The sequence below is a fragment of the Sturnus vulgaris genome, chromosome 3 (assembly GCF_052056855.1).
Source record: "Sturnus vulgaris isolate bStuVul1 chromosome 3, bStuVul1.hap1, whole genome shotgun sequence".
Classification (NCBI taxonomy): domain Eukaryota; kingdom Metazoa; phylum Chordata; class Aves; order Passeriformes; family Sturnidae; genus Sturnus; species Sturnus vulgaris.
The window spans coordinates 19,113,663-19,138,162 of NC_142245.1; the positions used below are offsets into that span (position 1 = coordinate 19,113,663).

Sequence of the window (24,500 nt, forward strand, 5' to 3'; positions counted from 1 at the left end):
AGCTTGGCTTATGGTGGCGATGTGCATGTGGATGAATGACACGTCTGCTTTAAAGGATTGTATTCCTGTCTTCGTTTTCTGTAGTTGAGAGAGAAAACAGCTTTTGGGAAGATATATTTCCCTTGTAAATATCACCATGCTCCAAACCATTACACTCAGACTGACTTTTTTTTAAAAAAAAAAAGGAGGAGAAAGGAAAAAGGTAGGGGAGGCAACAGCGTTAACACTGATTTGCATGTTCAACTGACAGCCCAGCAGCTGGAAAATTTTGTTTATTCTGTTTAGCTAGCCAGAAACCACACAGGCCCATGTAAACCCAAATTTTGGACATGCTTTTTCTCAATTACCATGAATATGTCAGGGAAAAGCATAATTTGAATGTCCCTTCAAAAGCATGTCCAGAAAACTTGTCTTGCATAGTGCTTTACACAATCCATTCTTCCAGTGTTTCCCCTCCCTTTCTTGCACACCTGCAACCAAAAATGTACAACAATGGTAAGAGTAGCTTAGGACAATATTCAGTATCTCATTGGAGATTACTGCAGCAGCATATTAACTGGGATAAGAGTATTCTTCTTTTATTAGATTAGTTGATTGATAAAGCAAATCTACCTTCTTTATGAATACTGACCAACACTTTAATCTGCAACAAAGATATGGAACCTGGAGAGCAAGAATTAAGAAAATCACTATTAATAATGTTGCTACTTGTTTTGCTGAATATAGGTAAATTTTACATATTTCCAGTCAACCAAAGTTCTTTTTGTTTCTACTTCTCTACTTTGATGAGTGAGAAAAAATCCCCTGCATTTGCCCAGTGCAAAAGAGGATTCTGCAGGCCAGTTTAGGGACATCAGGGTATTGAATTCCTTTGTAATGGCCCAAGCAGGAAGCTTTCCATATTCAGAAGTCATCAGCTAATGACATCTCCAAGACCCATGCATCAGAAAATAAGAGTTCCAATTAATGGGAATCAGATTACAAGCTCCAGCAATCCCTTTAGCTTAAATAAACAGCAGATGCCACTGAGGTCATGTTCTTCCTCATAAAACTCCTTTTTTTCTTCCATGATGGCGATTTTTCTCTGCTGTGCATTAAATCTTGCTGGCTGGGCAAAGAGAGGGGATGTGTTGTGCCACAAGCAGGTAAGAATTCACTCCCAGCCTAATAAGTTACTTTCATCAGAGATGTATTGGAACAGCAACAATCAGTGTTTAGTTGTTGAGACACTTCTTGGGTCACATTCTGAAACTTCATTAATATGTGAAAAAGCACATTGTGAGAAACCCAATGTATTCTTTATTGATCTTCAACACTCTGTACCCCAAGGTGTCTTTTGTCACCCAAAAAAGTCCATGTCATTTCTCTCAGAGCTTTCTCCACTACCTCCATGTTCCTGAAGATAAACCAGTAAAACATTCATCAGATGAAAGGCAACTAATGTAGGTGTTTTCTGTTAGGAACACTTAAAAAATTACAATTCTCCCAGTGCTTCCACTTACCTTGCACTGAGACTCCATCCCATAAGGCTGATTTATGGCTGTAGCTTATGTGGTGAACAGTGACAAGACATTTGCAGTATCAGAAGCCACAAAACACAGTTAAACCTTGAAAAGCAACAGTGTGGAAACACCATCAGCAAACCTGCTGTTATATTTTAGAAATGAACCAGTTTTGCTTTAGCAGCAAAGAGCTGCAAGAAGTTGTATTAGAGCAGAGAGGGTGAGCTGCAATCACCTCTGGCTCATGCTTCATGAGTCCCAACTCCTGTGCTACCCTTTTTCTCTCAAGTTACTCCCTCCACTAAGCAAGCCTGCTGTTAAATAGGTTTATGTATCAAAGGTTCATATTTAAGTCTTGTTAAAGAGAAGTAAGAATAAAATTTGATGGACAAGAACCAAGCTCAAGGGAAAGATCTCAGAATACACTGCCAGAGCTGAAGTCCTGTTTTAAAATTCAGTTGTATCACACCTAAAACTTGGAAAACTGCACTACCAGTTTTAGATATCGCTTTTCCAAAGCAGACATTCACTTTAAAGCACAAATTGGCACAAGCTGACACTTCAGGCTTTCAGGGAAGTTGTGTTGCACCTAAATTGCAAGAGCCCATGTGTGATTATTCGCTAAAGTTGAACTGGCTAACTAGAACTTCAAATACAGATTCAGACAGTTTCAAGTTTCAACAACATTTGGGACTCCTTTATCGATAGGCAACGAAAACTGGATTCAAAATTATGAAGTCCATAATCTATTATCTTCACGTTAAAAAAAAAATCCCATATCTTCTGTATAATTTTATAGCTAGAAAAACCCCACCACACATTTCACGCATTCTTAGTTACAAAATTTCACCCAGCTGATCATCCACAATGTTTTTCTTCAAGAGGTCCTGGGACTTACCTTGGATCAGCTGAATGTCCTGTACAGCACCATTGTTGCAGTCATTAGTAACCAGTCTTGCAGCATAACAAAGCAGCACAGGTTATTTCCTTACTGGCAGGAATTCATAAAGGATAATTGGAGTTACCTTACATTATGCCAACAGCAAACACCACTAACAGAACCGGGAATGTTGCAACAGAATCACATACTTAAGGGATTTTCAGAGAATTGGTGATAGGAAAAAGGTTTCGAATTCAGGTTTTGGGAAGGATTTTGTGTCACCTACATTTCTTATGGTTAGACAAAGTTAATCCTGTACAGTGTCACGTAGTTAGTGACCCATCAAAACCCCTCACTTAATTCTTGGATCGGGCTAAATTTGGGATATTGCCTATTGCAAAGATGCACATAAAGGCTCAACTATTTTCTGTTTCATATGAAAGAGGTTGCCTGACATAAGGTCATAAAAGCTGCTGGGTTGGTGGTTTTTCCCTGTAGTATGTCCAAGGACCCTCAGGTGCTCTTCTCTGCCCAGCTAAAGGGTGTCCTCATTAGCTTTCTCTCCACACCATGTCCAGTTTTTTGCCATGGCTGTTGCTGAGGAAGGGCACCCCTGCCTCTTCCTGGGCACCATCCTGCTGGGAAACCTTGTGGCTTTGTGTCCTTCTCCCCCAACACTTGGGCAGGTGCCTGTGACAGTGGAGTGTCCAGGAGCTCCAGGAAGGTCTTATTTACAATGCAAGGTTAGAACACACTGAGTTCAACTTCACATTCCAGTGCTGTTCATGGGAAGTGGAAATGAGTGGAACAGACAAAGATTTATTTATGGCAATCTTGTATCTCGCAGGGTGATAGATTTTCATGGTTACACTGAGATTACTTTCCTACAGCCACATTGATTTCCACGGAATAATTTCATATTTGTATTCCTGTAATCTGGCCAGGAAGAATCAAATGTTCCATTTAAACCAATTTTTTTTTTCATTCAGTGGTAAATTTTTCATGCTCTTCTAGATCTGAGTTCTGGACAAACGGTAAATGAGAAAAATAAAATTGTGAGGGAAAAGAAAAATATCTGTTTTATTTATACCAACTCATTTGCATTAAAATCAGTCGTGGCTGAGGCTGGTTTTTGCAATATGCAGGGGGAGCTTTTCCAGGCCAGGTCCCTCAGCAGTTCTCTGCATACCCAGCACTGGGTTCAAAACAGCTTTTCATTGACGTTCGAGAGTCTGTTAAATTTACCACGTTTATTAGTATTTGTTTATTAACAATTTGCAAAATCAGCTGTTCCTGTACTCTGACTATGCATTATTTACCTTATCCAGAAGAAAAGCTGAACACATGAAATCCTAGGGGAGGTTTCCTCTTATAGCACCATTTAAAACTGCAGCCCCAGTGCAGGTTTCAATCAAATGCACTGTTTTTCCTCGAAACCTGCCTGCACATACATGCCTTATCTGTGTGGCAGTGAGGAGCAGTCTGAAGGTTATTGGGGTAGCTATGGAATATCAATACCTCCATGGCCACAAATGCAATGTCTATTTGTTTCTTCTAAACCCCTTTTTACTTACTTATTATTCCAGTTGTGGTTTTCCCCGGATGATATTAAAAGCGGGCAAAGTGCATCCATTGGGTAGAGAGAGCCAAGTCTGTGTAAATTGTAAGTCAGAACTCCCTACAACTGAACGAGCATAGGGGCACACAGTTATTTCTGTGTCAGAATTCCTGCAGTAGGTGCATGCCCTCGGTTACCTCCACAGGCCGTGCTGCCCATGTGCAGTTGGTCAGGATGTTCTCTGAGCTGATGGAGGGGAAGAGATGAAACCCAGTGACAGTCCCTCATTTCAGACATGTCACTCAGTAACTCTGTCATATTTACCTGAAACTCTCTCCAGAATGTGTTTTCTTACCAAGGAGACTTTTTACTTTCAGCAGGAGACAAGATATTGTGGAAGCTGCAGAGAGATTTTCTATCTGCCTTGCCAGTAGAAAGGTTTTCCATTAATAGTTACAGCAGGGAGGTTTTAAAGGCTGTGTTGCCAAAAGAAAATGGTTTGAATTTTAATGTGTGGCTTTGAGTTCAACATTTTCCCCTTTCTCGTTCATTAATTTCCTCTTATATTCCTAAGGATCTACCATGTATTACAGTACTTTTCACAGAAATTCATGTAATCTGATCTTAAGCTTTATGTGGATTCTCATTCTGGTCAATTCATTAATACTTAAAAGTTTCTGCAGTTTGAAATACAGGAACAAGTAAGTCCTTAGTCAGACTGACTACACCTGGTAATACATGGCTCAAATTTAACAAACCTGTCAAGAATTACTTGGTCTTTCTTGGTCCACCCTTGATTAGAATCATCCTATTCTGATTTCTTCACAAGTGTCTTCTGCCCCACTGGTTTAACTGCGAAGTTTGCACAAACTTCATACCATACCTAACATACCACACACTGATTGCTGTCTACCTGTGTGATAACTATGGTTTTCTACTGTTTTCATCCACAAAGGCTGCATCTAGGCATGCAAAAGCTCCTTTGTGGGTACTGTAAAATGTACCCTTTGGAAAAAGATGATGGGCTGATACTGTGCAGTGTAGTCTGAATTGTATTGATAGAATTTATATCATTTGAACAAAAAAAACCCAGCAAATTTTACAAATCATCAAGGTTTTAAATCCTGGTGATAATCCCTTCAGACAACACCAGTAAGTATTAAAAGGAGGAGAAAAAATAGCGAAGTGCCAGCTTTGTTGCTTGAGTAGTGACTGCATTCCAGTTAATCCATCCTTAAAATAAGTTAATCGATCATACTAAAATTAAAAAAAAAAAAAACGGAAAGAAAAAATTTTAACTTGCTAAGGAATTATAGTAGTTGCAATTCAAACTGTCCCATCAGAGATACAGACTCCAAGGACACTGTGAACTATGGAAACAAGAAGCTTTAATTTTGAGCATAACACCAAGTTAATCTGTGAAGTTGCACCAAACACATTTCTGCACCATTCAGCTTGCAATATGATCTGCCACTTTGCAAAGAAGAAAACCTGTAGCCTCTTTTAATTACCTCCTCAGACTGGCCAGATTCAGCTAATATATTATTTGCTTTAAATAATCCTACCATGGGTAGCAGGTTTTGATAGAACAGTTAGTGTATGCAACAGCCATATAGACATCTGAATTTGGAAAGAATCAGGTCTTAGAGATACATCAGGAATCTCTATCCTGTTTGCCAGTTTGTCAAACCAAACACATTGGCAAGGTTCCATGTTTTATCCCACAAATTCATAACTCTATGACTGAGCTCTCCAGACAAGAGATTCACATCAACCTCACTTGTGTCACATTAAACGTGGCAATTGGAAGACTCACTTGGTGGTCTTTGTAAATACCACAATTCCTGTATTTGTGACTTTCTCCATTTTTAATACTGATGTTTTGCCATGTGGAGATTTCCTGTCATACTCGTGATTTTTTTCTAAACAGCCATAGCTAAAGCTCCTGTTTCCTGCTGCAGTCCTGATCTGCAGATGCTGTGTGCACAGGGCACTGCTGCTATGGCTTTACAAAGGACCATCGTGATTTATCCCTGGTTGGCAGCTCAGTGTAAGTTGTGACAACCCTTCCCAATTTAAATCTAGGGTACCGTCCTAGCGTTCACACTGTCTGTGCTGGGCAGCTGTGTGGAAAAACTGCAGGAAAACACAAGCTCTGCTGCCCCTTGGTGGCCATCACTCCAGCAGAGTCCTGTGGGAATTTTTTATCCGTTGGAGGGCTCTGTTGGTGCAGTTTTTGATGATGTTTAGGGAGAAGGTATTGACTAAGCTGTACTGGCAGAAACTGGGGAAGCACAGCCAGCAGAGGAGAGGGTCCAGGTGTCATAGAGGACAAGGTCCCTGACCTTCAGATTTGGGAGCAACTCAACAAAGCAAGGGCAGCTTTACATCCAGGAGCCATCAACATGGACATTGCAAATAAGTCCTTCTGTGGCAAAGCTAGACAGAAAGATTGGAGGCATGAAACAAAATTCTTAAAACCCCCACTTGGCTCTGAGAGACAGATGGGACTCCTGGAGACACCAGCAGCTACATGTCTGGTTCAGACTGGGAAGACTGAGCCCATTATGCTAGTGAGGCTTCATCCAGAATATCAGAGAAGTAATTCCCAAAAAACTCCCTTCACACAGTATACCCCACAATGTCACAGACCTTGGCAAGACCTGGGATTTTCTACAGCCGTAAGAACTTCTGCCTAATTACTTTCTTTTTTCTAAACAGGAATTTGGGAAGCCCATCTCCTCTCCTGTTCCAGTCCTGTTCCAGGACTTGACATGCTTCACTGTAGCTACTACGTCCATAGGTACCCAATTCGTGTATCTTCCTTACTTAAGTCCTCCTTTAAACAAGGATTAAGCATTCTCTCTAATTAATAAAGTTGCATTAAATTGTAGAAAGTAACATTCAAGACAGAGCCTTTTTCTTGCTACTGTATGTAAAGTTTTAAATAATGAAATAAAACATGATACTTGAAGATTGTTTATTTTAAATGGTATTCTGAAATTCGTAGCTATATACAAATTTTCCAACTATGAAGCTTAAGATTGCATGGTGACTGTCTTCACAAAGTAAGGCTGCTTGGTCAGTGATTTCAGAGCTGATTCCATTGAAGTGGGATTACTCAGATACAGGACGGCTTCAGGAAGCTTGTAATCCATGAAGACACCAACATCAAAGGAAGGAGGGGTTCCCACATAAAAAGCAGATCAACAGCCACCTGGGTTGCCCGTGGGACCTTTGCTGAATTTGAGAGCATCACCAGTGGTGAAAGGTCTGAATGAAACCAAGGGTCACTGTGGAAAGGCCTTCACACTGCATTCAGGTACACACTGCAGGGGCTTTTCCATGCCAGTCTTACTCACTGTGCTTTAGTCCTCACTCAGCTGGGCCAGTGACAGGAAAAAAACACAGAAAAGGGAAAAAAGGCAGCTTATGCTACTATGGTAATTTAAGAGTGATCTTTAGAGACAGAATCTTTTTAGGGATAATTAATAGGCATGAACAGGATTTATGTTAATGCTGAAACTTCAGTTTAGATACCAGACACAGGGATGGGATGAAATGTTTCACCCCGCAGCCAACAGATATTCACTTCTTGGAATTCCCATGGAAGACAGATGAGCTACTGCCTCCTCTCGTGTTCCCCCATACTAAAGGCAGAGATATGCTTCATGAGTTTGTTTTATACATAGACAATTAAAAATACATTTTAGTAATGTTTCCCATTAAAACCTTACCCATAGCACAGTACTGAAATCAGTGCAACAAAATGACAGGAAGGAGTATTTACAAGCATATTGTATTGTACCAAATTTGCAAGACAAGAAAATTCTAAAGTGCAAAGTTGTCTCTATTCTACACAGACACAGGGATCCATTTTCCTGCTCGTTGTACAAACCACTACCATCATTACAGACACACCACAGATCCATGCTGAACATCCAAGTGACCAAACACCATCCCTAGGCTGATGGGCAAAACTCCTCTACCAAATCCAGTGGGAGGCAGACATCAGCATCCAAGGGCCAGGTTCAGTCCCTCAGCTGTAGGTGTGTCCCATGCTGGATGGAGAATAACTACTGAAATTGCAGGAGGATGAAACATGAAGGAAGTGTATTTAAATACATGGAGGAAGGTATTTAAATAGAAATCCTACAAAGAGCTTAATGGTTTGGCTTACAGTAGATTAAAGACAATCACTGCTTTTCTTAAAGCACAAAACAGAGGGCCCAGCACTCCGTGTTTTATTCAGCTGCAGTTCTGTCCTGCTTAAAATGGGGCACAAACTTTTAAAGACTATTTACACCAACAAGATTTGCAGGCTTAGCCATGAGAGCCTCTAAAACCAGAGAGAGGCCACAAAAACAGGCTCTTGCAGCATTAGAATATTAAAAAGTCACCGTTCAAAATACCTCACTCTTAAAAATTACTAAAGGGAGCTATAAGAGAAGGAACATGGCTGCTGGGTTTCCAGATTCACTGAAACTCCCAGTTCACTCACCCATATTTTTAAGCATACTGGACAGATAATCTATATCCTATTTACAGTAATTCCTGCTACTACCCAACAAAACCGGAAGAGAAAGCTGGCTGCTCATTGCCTCACAGCTCTCTCTACTTTGCAAACTAAACAGTCTCCAGCTTCTTATTTTTTGGAAAACCATCCAATGTTTGCCACAGGATTTCAGCTACAAGTCAACAAAGTTTGTCTTGAAAAGCAACACATGTTAAGTGAATTAGTTTGTTCCATTAGTCTATTTTTAAACTACTACATCATATTTACTGAAACAGCTATGGCATAAGAGGTTACACAGCTAGGCTTAAGTAATGTCATCATCTGACACAATTAACTTGGTTATGCCCCAAACTATTTACAGTGAACTTGATTCAGACAAACCGCTCGGTTTGAGAAAGCGTCCAAAGAATTCCAAGTCCATAAAATAATCTTTCCTACCAAGATGTTTGGGAATGATTTAGTCATGATTTGTTAATTTGATTTTAAGATACCCCTCTACTGGAACCCACCCATGGGTAAAAGCTGCATTGGAAATGAGTCCCAGGACCTACACATGCATTAGCAAACAAGGGTAAGTCTGCGCCACAATTTGTCCAGATGGAAGGGAAAATGAGGAGAGGAGGGAAAACAGGATCTAGTCTAACACAGAAAGAAAACTAATTCAGTTGAGATGTGTACATATTGACAAAGAATTCTGAAAAACAATGAGTAACTAAAAAAGTTGTGATTATGCAACTGAGTTAACTGTATCTTGATTCTTAAAGGGGGAAGGCTGAGCAAATGTTGATGACTACAGCTGGAAGACATTCTTAGAATTAAAATCTATATAAGAAAACTAACTCCACACTCCACTCTGGCAAAACCTAAGCTGATCTTTTAACAATGCAAGAAGTCTAAGGAGTCAGCTGGTCAAGTTAGGAACAGATTTGAGTAACTCTTCATGAAATATACCCCGGGGTCCCCGTGCAGCTCCAGAAGAAATGGAGCCATTTTAGGTATATATTCTTCTTGATACTCATTACATTCTAGGCCCCTGCAGAACACAAACTTCTTGCAACAGAATTCAGCTCAGTTTACGCTTATTTTTATGTGCAGAACTGACAGAAAGAAAAATCCATCAAGCAAGGAGGTCTGCATTTGATCAACCCACAACAGCCAGCATTAAAAGTCTCTTTGCCTTTTGTATCAACAAATTTTTATAATTTGGTCCAGTATCTCACAGGAAGAGTCTTGAGTTGCCTATTAACCTCCTCAGCAGCTTTTGTTCCACAGGCCTTCAAGGAGTTACACACCTGCTCTCTAAGCTGACTCCAAGCCCCATGGAAGATTTTAGAAGCACTGAATTACAGCACAGTGGAAGGTGAACAAAGAGGAATGTGTTTACATTTTACATCACAGTAAGTGCATTTGCCATCATATGTGCTGGAAGGGTGAACACTGTCAGGCTGCTCAGTTTCTCTCTCATGCAAAGAGAAGTGCAGCAATTGGTACCCAGGGATTGCAAGGCTCTCACTTCAACACATTCATCATATGCCTTTGCATTTGCAGCAAATCAGAAAGATGTTTTCGTTGTCACAGGTGTTTTGCAGTGCTCAGCACTAAAGAATGCTGTCACATTTTTCACAGCAGGCAGAAATGGAAGCAGCAAGTTCTACAAAATCCTTTCTCAGCCTTGACTGGGCTTGGCTTCTGGCAAGTTTTCTTCAGAAAGAGCTGATTTCAGTGCAATACTGCAAAAGCTGAGAAGCAGCCCTGTTTACACAGGGCATAAAGGAAATCTAGAGCTTGGCTTCCCAGCTGCACCATCAGCTCTTCAGTTCATCTTTCCTCCCTGTTCTCCTGACAGCTTCTTATAGACACCACCCAGATGGGAACACAGCAACTTACTTCCAAATCCATTACCTTAGCATGACAGCTTGAGGAATTCCAGTGCCAGGAGATTTGGACTGTCTGCAGACTTCAAACTTAACAAAGCTTTGAAGATTCAAAAACTCAGAATGAATGACACAGGGATGCTTTGCTTTTAAGCACTTCCATGTTGCTTGCTGCATTGCTTTCAGATACACTTTGATTTTAAAGGATTTGGATCAAAGGACAGACAAAGCTAAGGTATCTTACTACAAATTCTGATATAAAAACCCTAATCTATAGAGGAAAGGACAGACTAGTAGTTTCAGAACATAAATTGTGCTCTTGTTATGCAGAACTTGAGGTTTCCCAAATTCTTGCAAGTCCTGTGAAATACCATAGGAGTGTTACAAACCAAACCCAGATTTTCTTCCCTCACTACAATTAGGTGAATTGGAACACGACAGGGTGCTAAGCCTAAATGACAAAACTTGAATAAATATAACTGTTCATGCAAACCTCTGTTCGCAGAATTGGACATGATAAGAGCATATAAGGTAATGGAAAAACCATCAAGCATTACAATCATGATGCTTCCTTTGCTATTTGTGGGTAAAACTAAACCCACAAAAAGAAACTCCCTAGAGGCACAATAGGAACATTTAAGCCCACTCATTCTATGATATCCCACTAAAACCAAAAATAAGTCAGATATAAATAACCTCCTAGAAATCCACCACATTCTTAAGCAAGATAGACACATATTAACAAAGGTAAATTAAATTAGTCTCCTAAAAGAAGAAAGGAGGATCAAAAAAGGAGATCAGAACTAAAGCCCCAGAGTCCTATGAATAGGAGTTTCAAAGTGAATTCAAAGCACTTATGGTACTTAAGAAATCTGGCATCCACTGTCTTTTTGAGGCTTTATATCTGGTTCCTTCAGAGGTTTTACTTCTTCATCTGGTTTTGGTTTAGCCTGCAAACAAGAAGAAAAATAACTCAACTCAATACCACAAGTACAAACCACTGTGTCTGCACAGTATTTATGCATAGCTAACTTTACATGTTATAATCTAATAGTCCCTCTCTTTTCAAGGCTGAAAACTTTGAGTAAGCCTCAAGCAAGAGGGAAAAGCCAACTGCTCCTGTTTCAGCATCCTTAAATGAATCCTTTTCTGAAAAAGAATCTTTCTCTCCAAGCATTCACTCCAGTAATGTCACAGGACTTAGTGAAAAATAAGCTGATTTTCCAGGTACTGGCAGAGGTTAATTGACTTGCCCCTGGCATAACAGAAGGAAGAGCTTAGGTGATAGCCTTGTATCTGCATCCTACACTGAGCTGGGGAATGTTACAGAAGAGCCAAACTAACTCTGTGTGATGCACAGAATAAAGCCAGAGGGAAGAACAGCACATAGGATTATCTTACAGTGTCCTCCTTTGGCCTCTTGGTGAGATCAAATGCTGCAACTGTTTCAGGAGTCCAGTGTGCGTTCAAGGCAGGAAACTCAAAAGGAACAGGCTCTACTAAGCCATAGTTTGCTTTCAATTCCAGCTGGGGAGCCTCTGCTGGCACTTTCTGGAAATAGCTGGAACAGAATACAGAAATGTATTTCAAATACAATGCACCATCTCTGCAAGTCTTGTTTGCACTTCTAAACAAAGCAATCTGGGTTTTCAAAGTGGCAAGCACTGCTGCTCTCTTCCATTTCATTAAGGCACTGCCTAACATGCATTCTGCCAGCAAGGTTCACAAGAACAAAAGCAACTCCTTCTTAGGATTATTGTTTGTTCCCTAATCGAGTGGCAGGTTTTCTCCTACTTCATAACCAATATCCCAGTGCTTCAATGAGAAGAGCATCTTTTGTCCAAAAAAAAACCTCTTCAAAATACAAATGTATTAAAGTACTTCCCAAAGATGAAGAGGACAGCTCTCTTCCTAAACATTCCTAATGTGCCACAGTGGATGATGGCAACACAGCAGTCCCTCAAAGACTGGCTACAGGTCAAAGCCTGACTCAGGGTGCCCCTCTGCCCTTGGCAGGCCAGCAGTGCGTTACACACTGACACACTCTGCCTCACTTCCTGTGCTGCACAGAGCTCTCCCAAACCAGCCACTGCTTTCTCTTTTCAAGTTTTGTTCTAGAGGGACATGGATGTGTTGAAATCTCCAGTATGCTGCTGTTGTAAGCTCTGACAATAGGTATTTGAACCAGAGCAGAGCACTTCTCTTCCTATTTGCAGTTCACTTTGATGTACTTGACCATCCTTTCCATTTAGTCGGTTCCCCTACTATGCAGGTCTTTAAATATCATGAAAATGGAAATAAAAAACCTATTATGGCATACTAAATCATAATAGGAGGAAAGGGGAGATATAAATGAGAAAAAGAACTCTAAAGACAAACTAATATTGATATTTCCAACTGAAATAAAAACTTGGTATTTCCAAACCCTTTTTGGAAGGACATTAATGAAGAGAGAGCCCTGTTCACACTATTAACTATACTTGGACTGGGGTAAAGTTCCTAGCACCCTAAGCATGATCTTCACTGAAGGCAGCACCATGTTTTGACTTCCCTGCTTGCAAAGCAGAATCACCTACTGGTCTTCTCCACCTTCCCCTTTGCCCTCTTTTCCCTACTATATCCCAGGAGACAGGAAGAGAGCATTACAGCAACACAGCAACTTCTGCAGATTTCCTCCTGTGCAGAGAAGGAAAAGTAACCAAGTGGTGGAGGAATGAAGGAAGAAAACTGCTCAACCACTCCAGATGTCAGTCCCACCCACCCTGCTGAACTGGTACAGGACACAGAGTGGGACAGCACAGACCCACTGCAAATCTGCCAAGAGAAAATTAGAGAATTGCAAATTTATCTGTAAGTTACATGCCATGCCCTAAGGGAATGTAACAACTGCAGAGTAAAATTTACCATCCCATCCTGAAATAAAGGCAAATGAGGTAATAACACCTCATACAGAGTGCTGTACCAACCATGAATTACTTACATAAATCCATTCTCTCTCTGGCATTTTTCTAGTGTGTTCTTAATCATACTTCCTAATTTCCTAAAGAAAAGATGTCCAGAAGGTTTGGCAGTAGTCCCAGGCCCTTTGGTTTCTCCATACTCTTTGCACAATGCTTCAGCCTTGGCAAAAACTTTGCAAGAAAGGAAAGAAATAAAAATTATTTGCATGATCCTCCTAAATCATGGTTCTGCTCTACAGTGCTTCTGTCTTAGAAGACAGAAGAATCCAGTCAGGCCTCTTTCTTCTTAGAAACAAAACCAAACTAGTTCAAAGACAGCACTTCCAGTCAAGATTTACTGCACCCAACAAGTGACTAGGAACAGGAAAAGGAAAAGATAGCTTCTTGGGTGGGAAGATGCAGGAAAGCATTCTTATGTGTGGGGCAAAATGCAACAATAAGCTCAAGGATGTGCCACATAGTAGGGAAAAACAGAGGGTGTGAAGGTGTCCACACACAGCTGATGTCCCATACCAAACAACAATAACCAATATGGAGTGGGAGAAGAAGCACTCTCTCTGAACAGCAGAACAGTATTTGTTTTACAACAAGAAATCCAACTTCGTTTACTCTTAAAACATTTTTGATTTTTTTTTTAAAACGAATATTAAAGGTTCCACTTTGAAGATTTGAGCATTTTTATACATTGCAGTAAAGTTATCCAGTGCAGGCAATTGGGGTAGAAATAGCTTTGAAGAGAGAAGACTGGGCAGAAGACCTGGAACTACTGCAAACTAGCCTGAATATACCTTTCAAATTAATAGAAAATAACTAAGTTACTGAAATCTGCTTAAATATAAATAACCATGATCTAGATTTACTACTTATCCTCCAAAGCAGAAATGGCTGTGCTATTCTACCATGTAGACCAGAAAACAGGACGACCAAACCATTGGTTTTTACACTGTATCTTGCAGGCAGCTCAAAGCCAGTCTCTTAAGCCAGGCTGGGAAGTGAAGATGAAATTTTCTGCAGCACTGTTATGAAAGACAGTCTTTGGTAAAAAAAAATTAAAAAAAAAAATACATGGTCTCTATTCAAAGGCGTGCTGGATTTTCATCAGGTGACAGAAAATCTTTATGGGAGAGCAAATTAAGACAATACAGCAAAACAGAATAGGCATGACCATGTACTCCAGTCTCAACCACACTTACATTTCTCTGATTCCTGCAGAGATCTGATTGCTTCCCCACATTTATCACTGGCCAGCAAAGTCTGGCCATGGTAACAGTATGCCTGATGGGAGAGGACAAAATCATTACCAACATCACTGGGCACTTCCTGCACCAACTCCCTTCTCCTGCTCCCTACAGCAGCTGCAGCTCTCTGCAGCTGCCATTCCCTGCAGGCAGTTGAGAGCTGGGGAATGCAAGTCAAAGCAGCAGTCACAGAGTCATTAATGCAGTTCAACATGAGCACTGTGAACCAGAACCATGAACACTTCGTATGAACTGAGCTGTCTCAGATCTGGCCAAGAATAACTGAGCTGCATGAAGCTGTTTTGACCTGAAGCACTGGCACACAGGCCAGTCCAAGCTCCCACTGTAGCAGTGTGCAGCATCAAGCCCCAGCACAGAAAGAGAATGAACCCCAGGCAAGTTTACAAAGCTAAGACTGAAAACTAAAACTACCTGAACACTCAAAAACTCCATCTACAAAAAACGTCACTGAATCTGGAAGAGATGAGGTGTTCTGCTGTCTGAGATATTTTGTTATAGTCCAAATAACTTTTCCACCCCAAAAAGTCCCATTCCTTCACTCCTGTGCTTGAAGGTGGTATTGTATTCCAGTGAGACCTGAATTGCCTATTATCTCTTATTAGGAGTCTAGTTTAACTAGTAAATACAATAGGTGAAGGAACAATCCCATCAATGCCTACCTTGCCCCCCTTCCTTTAGTGTCTCTTCTCACAGTACAGATCTATCCAAATCTATCATTGCCCAGATCCCTCAAATTTAAAAAAAGAGGAAGTACAACTCTGACCCTCCCTCACCTTTCAAACTTGTTAATAAGTCAAGCAGCTCTTAGCTACAGGTTCAGCCTAAGAGAAAGACAATTATGTAAACTACTTAGCTTGGGCCTTTTGTACAGTATAAAAAAGACAGATTACAGGCTATGGCAGGCTAAAGGCACAGCAAATTGAGCAGCTGAGGATCTCAAGGGCACCACAGCATTTGCTAGGAGATCCATCAGGCAAATAGGGCAGCTCTTGGAATGGTACCTTGTGGTACTTAATGCAGTAAGTATTTCATTCAGGGCCTTCATAAAGATGCTCAGCTCTGAACTGTGCCTAGGATCACACTGCAGTGTAGATAACAGAGATGACCATTATGCTCAGCCTGAATGGCTTCAATTAAAGATCTGTGATCACAACAAATCCACACTGCTGCAATTTAATTTGGCTCCACAAACAGTTCAAATGTCACTGACACTGCACAATTCCTCTTCACAGCATGGAGAGAAAGCCAAGGCAATACTTAGCCCCCATTCCCTATGCAGCCCTTTAAAGACAGACAACAAGCTGTGACTGCTGTCACCCAAAGTACTTACATAGGCCATATAGAAACAGCTCTTCAAGTTTAAGTATTTCCTCCATTTACCTGAATAGGCTGTATCCAAACTGGATAATGTTTGATCTGTGAACACATATGTAAAGTTATTCTTAAGACATTTCCAAAAAGAAAAACACCAAACACATTAAAAGACCAGAATTCTTAAACTTAGCAATAGATCCTAACTCTAAAGTATCCAGAAACAAGGGACAAAATTACTCCTGCAAAAGCACAGAAAAACTATGATGAAAACCCCAAAACTATGCAGCTATCATGCAGCTGTGCCTAGAACTCCTGAAGCTGCTGTGCACTAAATCTGGATGGCTAATTCTCTAAGTATTTTTAGGTAACATTTCAAAGCTTGTTCCTAGTTTAAGTTCCAGTAGTGACCTATAATGTGACGTGTTACAATATTCTCTGACTCCCGTACTTCTGCACTTCTCCCACTTGCCTCAGTAGGCCCAGAGATCATCTCACTCATCTGCAAGGTGGTACATAATGAACCCACTCCACTCTCCATGCTCTGCATCATGATCTGCTGCCCAAAGGCAGCTGGAACACATTCCATTGATATCAGGCCATTTGTCTGCTGCTAGTCTGTCTTCCTTCACTAACATTTCCTACCATCAGCTACAGAACAAGATTCCCACAAAACCAAAAAGCCTTATCAAAATACATGCTGATAATTGAAGCTTAAATGTGCTAAATAGAAGCTAAATACATACTCCATATCCACCGACAAGAGCATTAATATTGCAATTCATGGGTAGGTGAAGTGTCTGCTGGCAAGATTGTATAAACCAAGTCACTAAGGATACAAAACAAGACACTCACCAGCTTTTTGGTAGAAGTTGGCTGTTTCATAAGCAAGAGCAGCTATTAGGCCTGGATTGTGTTTCAGCTCAATAGCCCGAGCAATTGTCACTGAAAAGAAGTTCCACACCATGGTTTAAGTTTAATTGAAATGTCCCATCACATCAGATCAACAATGGCATTTAGGGTTTTAAAACCCCTGCACGAACAGAAAATAGATGTTGTGCAGTCAAGCAAACAGCAGAATAAAGACAGATTGTTTCTTGGCTAGAATGATTCCAATTTAATAGAAAAACTGAAGGAATGTTAGCCTTAAGATTAACTAATAAACAGAAGCTGCACATATTTTAAAGTAAAGGAACTGGGAATTTATGTTAGGCAAGCAGGGTGGTGAAAGGGTTGCACGAAAGAAAACAGTAAGAAAAAGGAGGAGTGCCACACACAAGTTCTCCAAAACTAAAGATATTCCGTATTACAACTGCAATATCAGACTGATTTGTGGCATTTTCCTTCTGTAATTGTTACGTAATTTTTCTTAAAATCAACCTGCCCCACTACACCACAGTACTTCAGGACAATACCAAACCCATGGCCTTGCTGCCAAGAAGAATTCATGAGACATCAGTGACCCACAAAGAGCCATTTCCCACACCCACCAATATATATTTGAAGATACCTTCTTGAGCTTCAGCTTGACACTGTATGATGTAGGAGTCTATAAGTCGAGCTTCTAAATCTCTTCCCTTTTCCACAGGTGTAATCAATTTTGGAATGTGACTTTCCTAAATACAGAGCAAGTCTCAGAGTTAGTTTAGGCCTAATACCAGTGCAAAACAAGTGCCTCATTCTTAAACAGATGGGACACACTGAATGAAGGTCCCAAGAGAGCAGTGTAGCACATGATATGGGCAGACAGACAAATCACTCTTCCAATGCCATTGGGGATGATTTGCAGGGAGTGAGTGGTACCACGACCTATTAATACCCTTCTGTTTCCTGTAACATTCAGGTGGTCTCAGGTATGTGTGTACAGCAAGGGCCTCTCTAAGACAAAAGTCAAGTATCTGGAGAGACCTCAAAGAACAGACAGCAAAGAAAGTCCTTCTACCTTCAGGTGTTTAAAAATCCCAGCTGCTATCTTCAGGCTGCGGTGAACGTCTTTTGCTTCATCTTCTGTAATACTGGGAAAATAGAATGAATCAGTAAAATTGTAGTTAGAAAGGGCCTCCAAGTGTCATTTAGTGCCACCTCCTGCTTTGGGGCGCCACAACTGGCAACAGCAGATCAGGTCAGTTATGGCTTTGTCTAGATGAATCTTAAATCCTTCAAGAATCAAGAGTCCATTAATTCCCTAAGTGACCTGTTCCACTGCTGTGCTACCCTCACAATAAAGGAATTTCTTACAGTGTCCCATCATGAAATAATTATATAGAACTCACTTGAAAAAAAAAGAAAGATCCTGTGATGACTCTCAAGTAAAAGGCAACCTCAGTGTTAGAAGCCAAGGATTTAGAAGTCTGTAGGGCTAAACATCAGCAGAGCTGTGATTTTGAGAATCTCAGTTTTGTACCTGGACATTTAGACAGGGACTGATGAAGGGTTTATTGACAACTGACACTTTCTCTGTATCACAGTCACGTGGTACGACTGCACTTGGTTTACAGAGGCAAGAAGGGATTGAAGTGCTTGTGTGTAAAGACCAAATGCCTCCTGCAACTCCTCTGTCTGAGCTGGACATGTCCCACATGTCCAAATTCAGCAGGTAACCCCCAGAACCTGCTAAATCTTTGGTGGAATACTGCTGCAGCAGAATTGTTAAGAAAAGAAAACCACTTACTCTTCTTTTCCAGCGAGTCTTGATGCGTATTTTGTGTACCATAGAGCTACATTAAATCCCATGGAAACCAGTTCAAACACTGCATCCTGCTGGGCACTATAGAAAGACAGAAAAAAAACCCCCAAAAACTTAATGAATTCAGTTTTGTTCTCACATCTCTCTCTGCTGATAGTAAACATAGCAAAATTCAACATTTCTCTCCATAAAACATTTTTGACTTAAGATGTCAACAATTTCCAATTCAGAACCTCCAACTTCCTGAACTGCCTAAGAGAGACTTCAATTTTTTTACTTATTCTCTTTAAGAACTCATAATTAGAATCTTCCACATTCAGATGCCCACCCTTCCCTTTTGGGAACTTTTATTTTAAAACTGTAACTTGAGATTTGTTTAGCTTTGGGTGTGGCTGACTTTTTTTTTTTCCCAGTTGCAGAGTTTGTGGAAAGCCTTGCCCTGGAATGTCCACTTTAAAGTTGTACTGCTAAGTTAATACGTTGTAATAAGTTACAACTCTCTCAAATGAATGTTATTGCAAATATTTATGTAACTGCAGACACACAGCATGTGCAAATAGCAGGAAATTTCAAAAGCTAAAAACAGAGTCTTTGAAAAGACTGAACTTGCAATCATAAGCTCAGTATAGCTTAGGAACTAACAAACCTTTTAAAAAGAAAGATGTGGGAGTGGGAAGAATAATGTTGGCACAAGTACAAGCATGTATGACCGTGAGAAAATTAGAAGAAAGTCCTAATCAACAGATTTTATTCCACGGGGAATAAAAGTTTTAAGGAGGTCAAGCACTTCTAGCTAAAGCTTGACAAATTTGTAGGTGTGGTTATACAACACAATTACCTCCAATAGCAAGAGACAAGTGAATCATTCAGAAGGTTACAGATCTGTATTCCTACTGGAAACAGATTTGTTTGTTTGAACCAAGAGTACATATACTCAGAGCTTCAGAGGACAAGAACAAAATCAGATCTTCAACAACACTGGAACCTCCAAACACACAGAAGTCCCTGGTCAGGCAGTAGTGCCAAATTAAGTTTTAAACTGCAGTGGGCTTTGTCAACCATGCTTAACTCACCAAAACTCTCAAGGCTCTTCTTTGTACTGCTCTAGCCAACTGCAGGTTCGGTTTGGAGATCAACTGAGACCCAAGGGATGCTTCTACCATTATTATGCATTCTTACAGCTTTACATAACGGCCACACACACTTCAGAACACCTAGCACAGTACAGCAGCAACCAAAAGCACAGCAACACCTTTTTAGAAACTCCTTTGTGTTCAAGGCTTTGCTACATTTCTGTTTCCCTTCAGGCCTGTGCTGGCACAGGTGCACGTAACAGAGCAGCAGAGAGCAGCTGCTTACCCCACACTCAGAAAAGCACACACACCTCGGGACTTGTCCTTGTAACGTGTCTGTCCACTTGAAATTCTGAATGTATCTCAACTTGCACTCTTGGGAAGAGTCATCCAGTGAAAGGATAAAACCTATGGAATAATGAAACAGACAAACTCAAAGCAGGAAAGAGAAATGAGTAAGGAAGGAGATGGATCAATATGAATACAGATATAGATATAGGAATGTTTCTTGCTGAACCCCTCAAAACCCCATGTTACTTCCTGGAGCTTTTATTCCTCATTATCTTGAGAACAAAATATGGAAAAAAAACAACTGGCTATTCCAGGAAACTGCTTGCCCAGCATGTTACCAACTCAATCCTGAGAATCTTGACTGCTCAAGGAAAACCTGGCAGATGTCTGCATGTCCCACATGGTGACAAGTTGGGAGTGGGACTGGCCCAGGTATAGGATGGCTGAGGTTGTTCAAGATGAGTGGCTGTGTCTGCCACCACAGTGGCATCCAGGAAATTCCAGGAAAAGCTGCCTGGTCAACGGGGATAGGGAAAAGGGCTTCTAAGCATGGGCTCACCTAGTCACCATCTATCTCCAGGGCTACAGGAAATTGGTTCTTTATGTCCAGTAACCCAGAAAACAGCAGTTAGTGCAATGAAGCTCATGCTATGAGATGTTCAAATCCCACCATATGCAGGCCCAGGAATTTTTTAGGGAGGCTGAAGAAGGGCCTTGGTCTGACCACGTCTTATAGACTTTAAGAGGTCAAGAGCTTGTCATAGCAGCTACAAGGGCTACACCTCTCAGTGTGTAATATGTTTATAAACACAGAAAATACTTGTTCCTTTCACATGCAGAAGATTTTAGTGGCCAAGCATGATATTTTCCTGAAGAAACTCTCCAAATCTTGGCTGTACTAACAGGAATTCTTATCTGACCTTTAGATGCAACATTAGCCTATACCCTCCCAGGGGCTCATTAAACCAACGTTTACTTCCCAGAGACTGAAAGATCCCACTTTCCACGAATCAGCTGATTCTTTAAAACTCAGTCCTAAAAAACCTGGCTGAGCACCTGACTGCTAAGAGAGAGTTACCAAAATATTGGCAGAACGAAGGTTTCAAAGGAATGTGGCAGCACAGGTGAACCATCTACTGAAAATGCAGATACCATGCTAGTGACCACCTACATATAGACACACATCTAAGAGAAACAGCAGTAGAAGGTAAACTTGCAACATATGGTCTAGTATTAGACAAACCAGCAGTTTACATTGACTAGTAAATGATATCAATTAATTGACTCAATTTATACTTAGGGAGCAACTCACCACCCTCTAAGGGACAAATACAAGTTTTCTCTGTCAGCAGGAAGTAGAATGAGGTTAAAGACAGGAGGGCAGGACTACCAGCACTTAGTACAGGCAGGGTCAAAAAGGACACTGAAACTTGGAGAAGAGGCCTGGTGAGCAGCCATCACTGGTATCAAGCACAGAACCCATGAAGACACTCTCCTTCCTGAGAAGTGCAAAGCTTCTTTACAGGAGATCAGCACAGTTAACATTCTGAGAAGTGCCATTAAAATTGAACGGATACTTCTCTTGATCAATTAGTAGTACTGCTAATAAATCTCCCTACCTTGCAGGAGTGAGAAGTACAAGTCAGCTGCATTCTTCATCATTTCCGGATTACAGCTTGAGTCTGTAAACAGCTCCAATAGCCGTGTTCGAGATAAGCGCAAGTCACTAAGTGAAAGGAGAATAAAAAAAGAAAAAAAAAAAAAACCACCTAAGAAATCCTATTCAAAAATGTACTAATACCGAAAAATCTTCCTCTCTCCTCTGGATACATATGTCTGACTCTTTAGTACAATCCATTTTGCACACAGAGCAGTGGATAATCAGTACTCAATCTATTGTTCTAACACTTACTAAAATAACTATGCCTTTACCCACCAAGAGGCCAAGTGTACAGAGAGGAAAAGAAGTAACAAGCAGGAACATTCTTCAACATTGGAATGAGATGATGAGATGAAGAGATAAGAATAGATCTGCAAAATAGGCTGAGATCCCTTTTCATTACATTCCTATCCACAACGGAACAGTCAGGCCTTATCCACTTATGGAAATTAAGCAATCTTTTGCAGAGGACTGCACAGTCATCAGAAATACAATAGTGTTTTGTCTTTGCCTCTGCATAGTTGTAACTGGCCTTGCTGCCATTCAGAGACTCAAAAACTGGAGAATTCATTCTCTATAAGCACATGTTCAGTGTTAGTGGTGTCTTACATCTCTAGTCATCTTCAGCTCAAAAACTGAAGAGCAACCATTGCTTGAAATTATTTCCCCCAAACTGTAAGAGGCAGAGTGAAGTTAGTCCCAAGTACACTTACTTGCAAACCTTTGTTGCAGCTGGAGTGGTGGCAACCCCATAATAATTAAATGAAACAGGAGCTGTAGCCTTCAGAGGGTTGCGATGGAACCAGTGGGTCATTTTCTTCCTCTAATGCTGTTGATGCCAAATCTAAGGAGTGGAAAGGAAAGAACAGCTGCAGGAACTGGTACAACTGAGGTGCTGCACATGCCCTGCTCCTCTGCTCACAAAAAGATATTCTAAATGTAAGCAACTAAGCAAGAAATTAATTTGAAATTTTTTTTTTTCATTTGAAACACCAAGCTTCCATTTGTCTTGTGCTCATCATCCATGTGCTTAGTGTGAGAATTGCACTCTCTTGAAATACAAATGCTCTCTGAGGCAACTACTTTAAGCTAGGCAAAAAGCTACCACCTACTTTGCTCTATGTGAGCACACACATTCTTAAGGAAAAAACCTCCACATTTGTTACCTCCTGCATAAGGCTGTAAATTATATGAGAAATATCTCACAATCACAGAATCAATTAGGATGGAAAATACCCCTAAGATCACTGAGCTCAACCTTTGACAGAACATTCCCATGCCAACTAAACCATGGCACTGAGTGACATGTCCAGTCTTTCCCTAAACACCCCCAGGGATGGTGGGTGACTCCACCACCTCCGTGGACAGCCCATTCCAATGTTTAACAACTCCTTATGCAAAGGAATTCTTCCTAATGCAAGACCTGAACCTCCCTTGACACAGCCTGAAGCCATTTCCTGTCATCCTGTCACTTGTTGCCTGGAAAAAGAGGCTGATTCCCAACTTGCTACATCCTCCTTTCAGGGAGTTGTAGGGAGTGATAAGGATACCCCTGAACCTTCTTCCTCTTTTCCAGGCTAAATCTCCATTCACTGAGATCATTATACAGTGCCTGGTCCATCTGTGAATAGCTTGTTTTTGGGAGCCTTAGGTATAAATGAACCTGCAACCACAAACTCTGACTGAAAACACGGATCTATTTACATATGTGTATCAGACCTGGAAGGCTGGGAGAGCAGAGATAAACCCGACTGTATCTTTTCTTTCACTTCAATCTCAGCAGACAAATACAACGCAAGCATTGCAGCGAACCTTAAAACACCAGTGTGGGGTGATGGAATACAATAGGCACATCCTGAACACGGGAAGGCCCTACTGGATAAAAGGCGAAGCTCCTTCACCATGAGGACAGTAAAACTGAGAAGCAAGCTGTGTGTTCTCCACCCTCAAAGGCTTTCCAGGCCTCACTAGACAAAGCCCTGAGCCCTGGTGTGACCTCGGAGCTGTCTCTGCTCTGAGCAGGACGCTGCACCGGAGACCCCTCAGGACCTCTAGCGTCCCGCGGTCCTTTTGGAATCCCTTAAATTCATCTTTAGAAAACACTCTGCAGCTTTGCTGAAACAAACAAAAAAACCCTAAGAAGATCTGCCAACACTGATCCCTCGGCACTGTTCAGAGCCTCCTGACCGAGCAGAGGGCTCGTTCATCGCGCTGTGCTTACGGTGCCGGTACCTCTCGGGGCTTGCTCCTCAGGCCAGCGAGTGTCGCGCCGGGCCACCCACCTGCGCAGCTCTGCTGTCCCCGCGGTGTGGCGGCCCGGCGCGGGGCGGTCCCCGAGAGGATGGCGAGGCCGCGGGACCCCGGCCCGGCCCCGCCGCTCCCGGCGGTGGCGTCACGCGCCCGCCGCCGCAGGCAGCGCCAGCCGAGAGCCGATGGCACCGCCCCATCGCGGCCGATCGCATCGACCCCGTCGCTCGCCCTCCTCCCCACCGCAGTCCCCGGGCCGCCGCCGCCAACAACAGCCCCGCGGCTGTGCGGCCTCCCCCCGGGACAGCGGCCGCCAGCGCGGCCGGGGCCCACAGCCTTCCCGCGGGAAGGACCCCCGAACACCACCAACAGCGGCGGGAGCGGGGACGCCAGCAAGCCCGCAGCAGCACCTGCCGTCCCGGAGGGGCGAGAACCGGCTGCGGTGCTGCAGGGGGGCGCCGGAGCTTACCTGGGGGCGGGCCTGCGGCGGCGGCACGGCCGGCAGCGGAGGGAGGAGCGGAGGGAGGGGCAGAGGGAGGGGTGGAGCGGCCCCGCCCGTGCGCACGTGACCGGCGCCATGACAGGTACCGGGGCGGAAGTGGAGCGCTCGCCTCGGTAGCGATGGCGCGGGCGGGCGCGGCCGGCGCCGCCTCCCCGGCTGGGCGGTGCGGGCGGGAGGCGCC

The 24,500-nt window shown here is 42.1% G+C and overlaps 1 protein-coding gene across 3 annotated transcripts; it reads right to left on the bottom strand.

Moving 5' to 3' along the window:
* Nucleotides 1–6,906: 6,906 nt before the first annotated feature.
* On the bottom strand, nt 6,907–24,396 carry BROX (BRO1 domain and CAAX motif containing). Of its 3 annotated transcripts, none has more exons than XM_088161144.1 (14): nt 24,287–24,396; nt 22,284–22,414; nt 21,530–21,636; nt 19,931–20,027; nt 18,532–18,627; nt 17,803–17,875; nt 17,371–17,476; nt 16,716–16,805; nt 15,880–15,965; nt 14,484–14,565; nt 13,311–13,461; nt 11,732–11,891; nt 11,194–11,280; nt 6,907–7,323 (listed from the first exon to the last, which is right to left on the bottom strand). In XM_088161144.1, the coding sequence occupies exons 2-13, from the start codon at nt 22,382–22,384 to the stop codon at nt 11,194–11,196; spliced, it is 1,236 nt and encodes a 411-aa protein (XP_088017270.1). In that variant the 5' UTR covers nt 22,385–22,414; nt 24,287–24,396; the 3' UTR covers nt 6,907–7,323. The 3 variants fall into 3 exon arrangements, with proteins under 3 accessions (XP_088017270.1, XP_088017271.1, XP_088017269.1); XM_088161145.1 differs by lacking the exon at nt 24,287–24,396 and adding an exon at nt 23,853–23,969; XM_088161143.1 differs by lacking the exons at nt 6,907–7,323; nt 24,287–24,396 and adding an exon at nt 23,803–23,974 and having other exon boundaries at nt 9,525–11,280.
* Between the last annotated feature and the right edge of the window lie 104 nt (nt 24,397–24,500).

Bases quoted from the DNA above. Each gene is read 5' to 3' on its own strand.
- BROX (XM_088161144.1), bottom strand. From the start codon at position 22,384: ATGACCCACTGGTTCCATCGCAACCCTCTGAAGGCTACAGCTCCTGTT. The intron at 21,637-22,283 runs GTAAGTGTACTT...CCTTTCACTTAG, and splicing joins GCTGCAACAAAGGTTTGCAA to TGACTTGCGCTTATCTCGAA. The intron at 17,477-17,802 runs GTAGAAGGACTT...CTCTGTATTTAG, and splicing joins GGATTTTTAAACACCTGAAG to GAAAGTCACATTCCAAAATT.